Source organism: Pygocentrus nattereri, chromosome 13 (assembly GCF_015220715.1).
Source record: "Pygocentrus nattereri isolate fPygNat1 chromosome 13, fPygNat1.pri, whole genome shotgun sequence".
NCBI classification, from domain to species: Eukaryota; Metazoa; Chordata; class Actinopteri; order Characiformes; family Serrasalmidae; genus Pygocentrus; species Pygocentrus nattereri.
The window spans coordinates 37,711,031-37,719,573 of record NC_051223.1 but is presented as its reverse complement, the minus strand read 5'-3'; the positions used below and the strand labels follow the sequence as shown (position 1 = coordinate 37,719,573).

The following is an 8,543-nucleotide window of genomic DNA, read 5'->3' as shown; positions in this document are numbered from 1 at the left end:
TGCAGAAGCATTTAATCATGCACATGGTTCATTAAATGTTCATGGTTCTTTATAGAACCATTTTCTTTACTAAAGAATCCTTGAAGGTGGTGTCCTCTCCCAATATTGTGATGGGTAAACAGCAGAGAGATGGAGGCTGGCAGGTTAGGAGCTGCGAGGAGCGGCAGTCACGGTTTTCCACTCTGGGTGATGAGAACTTTCACAGCGTGGTGGGCAAAACTCTTCTGGAAGAAGCTGATTAATGTCTCACTCTCCCAACAGCGTACTGACCAGGCCACTGGGGCCAGAGCTCATGGGCCTCTGACTGCCAGGTGCTCTTGGAAAGTAGTTGAGGGGGGTCAAGAGGGTGGCCCAAATACTTGGCACCATGACCTGCAGATACAAAACATTAATCAAACAGAAAGCCACTGAATATGTACAAACGACTAAATAATAAAGTGTTTGAGAGCTGTTGCTTTCAGCTGATGGTGTTTCTTAGATGAAGAAAAGTAAATATAACAATAATATTATATTATTATTAATAATAACAACAACAACAACAACAACAACAATAATAATAATAATAATAATAATAATAACAATAATTCTGAATAAGAGAATCAGGAGCTGCATACCTTTAAATGAACACGGCTCTAGTTCATCTGTAGAGCGTTTCTGTGTGAAATATTGAGGCGGACTCGTATTTTGACGCCGCTCTTCCTGGCGAGGCCGAGTCAGTGGCTCATGGCGAGAAGGCTGGGAGAAGCGAGAGCTGCTCAGATGTGAGGTGGAGGAGAAAAGCTGCAGGTTGAGCCGCTAAACTGCGGAGAAACGAGGTGTTTAGTCTCTAAACTGTGTTTGTGTGATTCGTCCTCCGCGCGTTCCTCTGTTTTGTCTCCCGTTTGAAGCTGTAATGCCAGTTAGCGAAAAGGTTTACTGAGAATGCGCTCTGTCTGCACTGTAGCAGTTCTAGCTAATGTCAGTTAGCGCTTTTACATCGATGGGAGGTAGAACGGTTCTGTTGTCTGACTGTATAAACCAGAAACACACAAATACAGACGCCCCGTTCTCTGTTGTTCTCTGTCTGAGGCGATACGTCTGCGCGTCCGCCATGTTGGAGCGGTCAAGGTCCTCTTGTAAACAGATGCTCAGTACAGAGAGATGATTGGTTCTCCTGATGAAATCGGCCCTAGTTTCATTATTACTGAACCGATTTTCACCTAATTTGTTTTGTTGTAATGTTTAGACCTAGACTGCAGTCGCTGGCTTTTATTTCTACTTGATTATATTGATTATAATCTAATTAAACACACATTTCTAAGTGGCGCTCCATGTTCCTGAAGGTATTGGCAAGAAGTAGAGAGGTTGAACGTTGTGACAGCTTTCCGGCACCTACGTCAGCGCTCCGATGCAGGGGCATCCGGGCTTGTTTGAAGCTTCATTTACTGAGGAGCACGTTTGTTCAGGTTGCGTCGTCCTAGAGAGAGCTATTAGCGGATATTTGGGGCCTCTTTCTAATGAATCTCTCTGTAGTTTGCATATTCAGAACTCCAGTAGAAACACAATCTCACATGCATCAGCAAATCCATCAGTGTGAATCACTTCTAATCTTCATGCTCATGAAAATGCGATAGACTCCCAAAACACAGTAAGAAGGACGAGGCTGAAGTTGACTTCCTGTTCTCCAGCTTCTTGTTTGAATTTTCTGGTTCCAACATAAATGGTGCAGCAGTTACATTCTTGCGCCTCAGGCTGCACCATTTAAGGTGGAATATGAAGCTGACTTAAATGTATATATGAATGTGTTAATCTATGAGAATATTTATATGGATTAAGGAAAACGTACAGACAATTATTACATTTATGGTATTTGGCTGATGCTCTTATCCACAGCGACATACAATTTGATCATTTTACACAAGTAGGCAAAGGTGGTGTTAGGAATCTTGCCCAAGGACTCTTATTGGTATAGTGGAGGGTGCTTACCCAGGTGGGGGATTGAACCCCAGTCTACAGCATAGAAGGCAGAGGTATTAACCACTACACTAACCAACCACTGTACCACTGTACCAACCAATATTACTGGGCTAATTACTAATGATCATTGTGAATAACAATATAACTACTTCACATGAAGTTAAGATCCTCTGTATTGGCTATTAAATAAACTTAATATAAAAACAGAGAAAAAACAATCACACCAATGAGTTCTCTGCTTTACCTGCTACACAGTCATGTCTGCACATAAGCATCACAAACCATAATGTGTGTTGCAAAAAGATGTAGATGTGTAATCTGCTCAGCTGATTCAGTATTGCTAAGCCAGGGGTCTCAAACTCATGACCTGCCAGTAACAAGTGACTCTAGAATAGAGTCACAATAAAACACAATAAAAATAGGATTTTATTGCAGAAAATCCTCTGTTGGAAACATACAATCATCTTATTGCACTGTCAAACTGTGTTCGTTTTCTCCTACAGAAACAAATGTTGGCCTGTTCCAAGTCATCATCACCTGTGCGGTCTAAATTTTCCTCTACAAACACCGGAAATGCATCACAGTGATAAACTGTGAGAATATGGAATCCATAAGAAGCTCCAGCTCTCAGGAAATATCTCCTGGTCCTCACCATATGAACACTCCCCACAACCATCTCCAGAAAAGTTCAGAAAAGAAGAGAACTCGTCGCTGCTCAGACAGCGGGAAGAGTTTCCCTAAACCATCGACCCTGCAGGTACACCAGCGCGTTCACACAGGAGAGAAACCGTTCCAGTGCTCGGAATGCGGGAAGAATTTTTCTACGTCGAGTAGCCTCCAAACACATCGTCGCATTCACACAGGAGAGAAACCGTATCAGTGCACAGAGTGTGGAAGGAGTTTTAATCGACAGCATCATCTTCAAGTTCACCAGAATGTTCACACCAGAGAGAAACCACATTGCTGTTTGGAGTGTGGAAAGAGTTTCACTCATCGGCACATTCTCCGAACACACCAGCGCATTCACACTGGAGAGAAACCGCATCAGTGCTCAGAGTGTGGGAAGAGTTTTATTCAGCCGGGTCATCTTCAAACACACCAGCGCATTCACACTGGAGAGAAACCGCATCAGTGCTCTGAGTGTGGGAAGAGTTTTAACCAGCTGGGTCATCTCCAAACACACCAGCGCGTTCACACCGGAGAGAGACCGTATTCCTGTTCGGACTGTGGGAAGACGTTTACTGTGCTGGGTCATCTCAGACGACACCAGCGAATTCACACCGGAGAAAAACCGTACGTCTGCTCTGAGTGTGGGCGGAGCTTCAGGCAGACAAGTACTTTAAATGAACATGAGTGCACTACGGGGGAGAAGCGGTATCACTGTCCGGTGTGTGGGAAAGGTTTTACACAGATGGGTGGTCTCCAACGACACCGGCTTATTCACACCGGAGAGAAACCATATCACTGTTCTGAGTGTGGCAAGAGCTTCAGGCATTCAAGTACTTTAAAGAGGCACAAATCTACTGCGGTGTGTTCAAGTAATGATGTTGACATGTTAATTCTAAGTTAAATATTCGACAGAATTTAATGATTGGGTTAGTCTGTAAGGACTCTTGTTGTGAAGGCAGGTGTAGCCTGCTGGCTGTGTTGATGAACATCAGAAAGAACAGAAATCAGTCTAGTACCGACGGCTGAGAGAGTAAGACGTGAGGCTAGAGAAAACCAGAGTTGTGGACTCGAGTCGAAAATTTGATGGCTTGAGACTCGACTCAAGAAAATCGAGAAAGACTTGTCTCTACTTTGACTTCAACACCAGTGGCTTGGACTTCAGCCTTAAGTCCCGGAAAGACTCGAGACCCAAAGTGTAAGAAACGTAGAGAGTCAGTCTGCAGACCTCTACACAGTCAGTTAATGTCATGTGAATGGATTTGTTTCCTGTCGTAAATCTGATTTACAGTAACATCAGATGTCTGTCACTGATCTTCTGCTCAGTTTTTATTTCAGAAGACAAGTGAAGCATTGAGAGTTAAAGTTTGCCTCCATAAGCTAGAAACAAGTGAAGCATCAGCAGTATCAATGCAGGGCAGTTGTTAGTTGGAGGTTAGTAAACCAACCTTGTGACCAGGAAGGTCGCTGGTTTGATCCCCTGATCCACTGAAGTGCCCTTGAGCAGCTAGCCCCTAACTGCTCTCTGGGCACCATGAATAGCTGCCCAACGCTCCGGTTAAGTGTGCTCACTGCCCTCTGGTGTGCATGTATATGAGTGTTTCACTGCATGGATGGGTTAAAGGCGGAGGTCTAATTCACACAGTTGGCCAGTGGTTCTGAATTCTGAATTCCCTCGTTCAGCACTTAAACTCTTACTAGAGGAGCTCACCAGGTGAACTGACTGTTTTCCTCATGAAAGGAAAACAAATGAGACACCGATATCTCTTACCTATTTTAACAGGTTCTGCAGGTAAAACAAGCACAACATTCAACACAAGGCTGAAGTTGACTTGTTATTCGCCACCTTCATATTGGAATTTTTCCGTTACGCCATTTAAGGTGGAACAGAAAATTAAGAAGTTGCTGGCAAAAAAAGTCATCAGCTTTTTACATTCACCATCATTTTGATGTCTTTTCTGAAAACATTTTGGTTTCTCTTGTCATCTAAATTCAGTTCAAACTAGTGGTTGTTTTTTAGCAGGCTGATCTAGTTTTTATTTTAATCTTCTGCACCCATTTGTTTTTTAATTAAGCACGGTAGTACTTTTAAAATTCTTTTCATATGCAGTTGCACTGGCCCTGTGATTGACTGGCGACCTGTCCAGGGTGTATCCTGCCTTCCACCCAATGACAACTGGCATAAGCTCCAGCACCCCATTGTGACCCAGACGGATAAGTGGTTTAGATGATGTGTGTGCGTGCAGTTGAACTGTATGTATACAGTACCTCTGTCATGGTTATCTGTGTACCATGGAATTTGTATTTCATTTGAAAGGGAAAAAAAATAAAGTAATATACATCCATACACTCCTAACGTGCTGTCATTAAAAGGCTACAGTATGGTTACCGTTATTAGGTGTTGTGGCCTTAAATTAGCTCAATAATGCAGACGATTACGACTTTTGACTTGGGACTTGACTTGAGACTCACCTGTAATGACTTGGGACTCGAATCGAGACTTGACTATCTTTACTTGGCACTTGACTCTGGACTTGAGTGTCAAGACTTAATTGTTATTGCAACTGACTTATTCCCACCTCAGGAGAAGACCCCGCTTATGTATAACATAGCTGGAACGCCTGACGTCCACAATGCACTCATAATTTCTAATGAACATTGTAGATCAGTACATCAGCTGAATATACCAAGGTGCATGGCAAGTCTCTAATCACTACGCAACAGACAGAGGAACGTAACCTTGTGGCCACTAGGGGTGCAAATTTTAGGCTAATTCTTTTGTTCTGTTATTAGTCAGTAACAAAAAATCTAATATCATGGACACGACCCACGAGTGCATCGAACACAGCTCTGAGTTTTATATAAACGAGGTTGTATTGAATGAAAAAGCCGCCTAACGTAACAGAAGCGCTAGTGACCAGATATAGTTTATTTACTTCGATTGACCAAAGATTAATAACCCATATTAACCAGCATTTGTGGCCTGACTGGAGCTTTAGGTTCATATGCAGAGTTTAATCAACAGTCAGCAAAGTCAGTAATTCATAACTTGTAAGCTTTATTGTCACGGGACAAACTACACAGGCTAAGCGTTGGCTAACAAGCACGTTTGTGGGTTACAGCTGAAGTTCAGACTCATCAGAAGCAACATAATGTTTGAAAAGGTCAGTTGTAGCGTAACTTTTAAAAAAGGGTTATTTAGTAAAGACAGTTGCTCTGTGTAGAACCATGAACACTCAGAAATCATTTGGGTGCTTAAATGGTTCTTTGCTTCGTGAAATGGTTCTTCATATTGATTGTGGTTTTATATAGAATCTATATAGAGACTATATTTGGATTGTCCCCTATAGATGCTCTAGAGATACCTAATCACTAACATACTTTCTGGTGGTGTTCAGGTGATTATCAACAACAGTATGTTTATGGTTAGGAGTAGGTGTGGGTCTTGCCTTGAGGTTAGGGTTAGGACGAGGTGTAGGTCTTGCCTTGAGGTTAGGGTTAGGATTAAGTGTAGGTCTTGCCTTGAGGTTAGGGTTAGGAGGAGGTGTAGGTCTTGCCTTGAGGTTAGGGTTAGGAGGAGGTGTAGGTCTTGCCTTGAGGTTAGGGTTAGGAGTAAGTGTAGGTCTTGCCTTGAGGTTAGGGTTAGGAGTAAGTGTAGGTCTTGCCTTGAGGTTAGGGTTAGGAGGAGGTGTAGGTCTTGCCTTGAGGTTAGGGTTAGGAGGAGGTGTAGGTCTTGCCTTGAGGTTAGGGTTAGGACGAGGTGTAGGTCTTGCCTTGAGGTTAGGGTCAGGACGAGGTGTAGGTCTTGCCTTGAGGTTAGGGTTAGGAGTAAGTGTAGGTCTTGCCTTGAGGTTAGGGTTAGGAGTAAGTGTAGGTCTTGCCTTGAGGTCAGGGTTAGGAGGAGGTGTAGGTCTTGCCTTGAGGTTAGGGTTAGGACGAGGTGTAGGTCTTGCCTTGAGGTTAGGGTTAGGACGAGGTGTAGGTCTTGCCTTGAGGTTAGGGTTAGGTTTAGGGTTAGCAGTAGTTCAGTTTCATTTAATAGATATTTAGTTGAATGTTACTTGAAGACAGACTGAGCATTTACAAAGCGTCTACAGTGGACCATCCAAATAAAGTGTTACCAGAATCATTTTACAAAGGTTTCAGTACAGCACTAGAAGTGCTATGTAGAACCATATGTGGTTGGTTAGTGTAGTGGTTAACGCTTCTTCCTTCTACACTGTAGACTGGGGTTCAATCCCCCACCAGGGCAAGAACCCTACACTATACTAATAAGGGTCCTTGGGCAAGACTCCTTACACCACCTTCGCCAACCTGTGTAAAAAAAAATGACAAATTGTAAATCGCTCTGGATAAGAGCGTCTGCCATATGCTGTAAAAATATACAACACGTTCTCCATCACCATGCAGAGGACCATTTAACCATGCATATCGCATTTGTCAGAATAAAACCTCGTATCTCCATTCCTGGCGTTTTCCAGTTTTTGGCAGAATGTGAAACTGTTGCTCTTTACATTGTATGCAAGTTTCATGATGAATGGACAGAAAGAAACGGACCAAAAAGACTTGGAAAAAATTCTGGTTCCGTTGACTTACATTAAAAGTAAAGCATGTTTTTTCCTTCTCCTGTGAAGTCACCATTTTGGAGATACGAGGTTTTCTTCCAACAACAGCGACATGATTCGTTGACTGGTCATTTTAGAACCCTTGTCTATTAAAGAACCCTTGAAGTACCATCTTTAACATACGAACCCAGACCCAGTTCACCTTGAAGGAAAAGTATGAGTGATACAGGACAGACGACTTGGACCACATTGGACACATTTCTGATTTTTTTTTATTATTCTGCCTCTTAGTGTCAAAGTTCTGTAATGTTACATACTGTATATGTCACCCCGGGCATTTATGGTAAATATGTGCCGTGCTTAAAAATAAATCTTGAGGGTTTTTTGGCTAATGATACAGATTTGCCCTTTTATTTACTTCAAAAAAAAATCTGAGGTGTTTAAAAACTCCAGGAGCACTGCTATGCCTGATCCACTCGCACCAGCACAACACAAACTAACACATCACCACCATGTCAGTGTTACTACCTTTTTAATTTTCACGAAATATTTATTAATTAAAAAAGTCCTGAACATAAACGTTCTCGTCTGAGTCGTGCTCCACAACAGTGGCACATTGGCTTTTGTATGTAGGACAGATGGCAGAAGTAAAAGAGCAGAATCTGAAAATAAACCTCCAAACCAAAGATGGATCAGCTCTAGTACTAGAACCTTTCACGCTGTTCTACACTCTTCAAAAAAACAACGATTTGGCGAGGGTTATTTAGTAAAGGCAGTAATTCTGTAAAGAACCATGAACACTCAAAGCTCCATTTGCAGGCTCAACGGGTTCTTTGCATGGTGAAATCAACCTTTAGACCAGGGGTCTCAAACTCGCGGCCCGCGGGCCAACTGCGGCCCTCGGGACGATAGTTTGTGGCCCCGCCTTAATATGAAAGTTTAATGTTAGCGCGGCCTGCGAGTTTGATATGATTGGCACTTTTCAGTGTTGTGTGCGGAGCTGAACGAACCTACCAATCACGGTGGGATATATTCAGGGTGCGATTTGCCGGTGGGGATGGTGGGGACTTTCCCCCCCTCTGGTTTACACGTCCCACCCTCTGCTGAATTATTTTTATCCTCCTATGATCTGTGCATCAGCGCTTGTATAGCCGGGTCAGCGTCTCAGCTCCATGCACAGCGCTGTGTGCGCGTATTCAGACAGGAACAGGGAAACCGCTGAGGTGTGTTGCTGAGGGCGTGTCTGTACCTGCTGAATGTAACCGCCGTGAAACAACCAGGAAACTTTTTATTTCTCTGATTAATAACAGCTTTATCGAGGCCGGCGCGCTCTCTCTCTGTTGTTACTCTATGTCT

General features: G+C 43.1%; 2 protein-coding genes across 2 annotated transcripts in view; both read left to right on the top strand.

The window, feature by feature from the left end:
* LOC108442028 (zinc finger protein 850-like) overlaps positions 1 to 8,543 on the top strand; it is a 41,106-nt gene that overhangs the window by 9,013 nt on the left and 23,550 nt on the right. The window lies entirely within an intron of this gene.
* Positions 601 to 4,969, top strand: LOC108442034 (gastrula zinc finger protein XlCGF7.1-like). The gene is made up of 2 exons (XM_037543955.1): positions 601 to 815; positions 2,460 to 4,969. Exon 2 carries the CDS (start codon positions 2,558 to 2,560, stop codon positions 3,524 to 3,526), a length of 969 nt encoding a protein of 322 aa, XP_037399852.1. The 5' UTR covers positions 601 to 815; positions 2,460 to 2,557; the 3' UTR covers positions 3,527 to 4,969.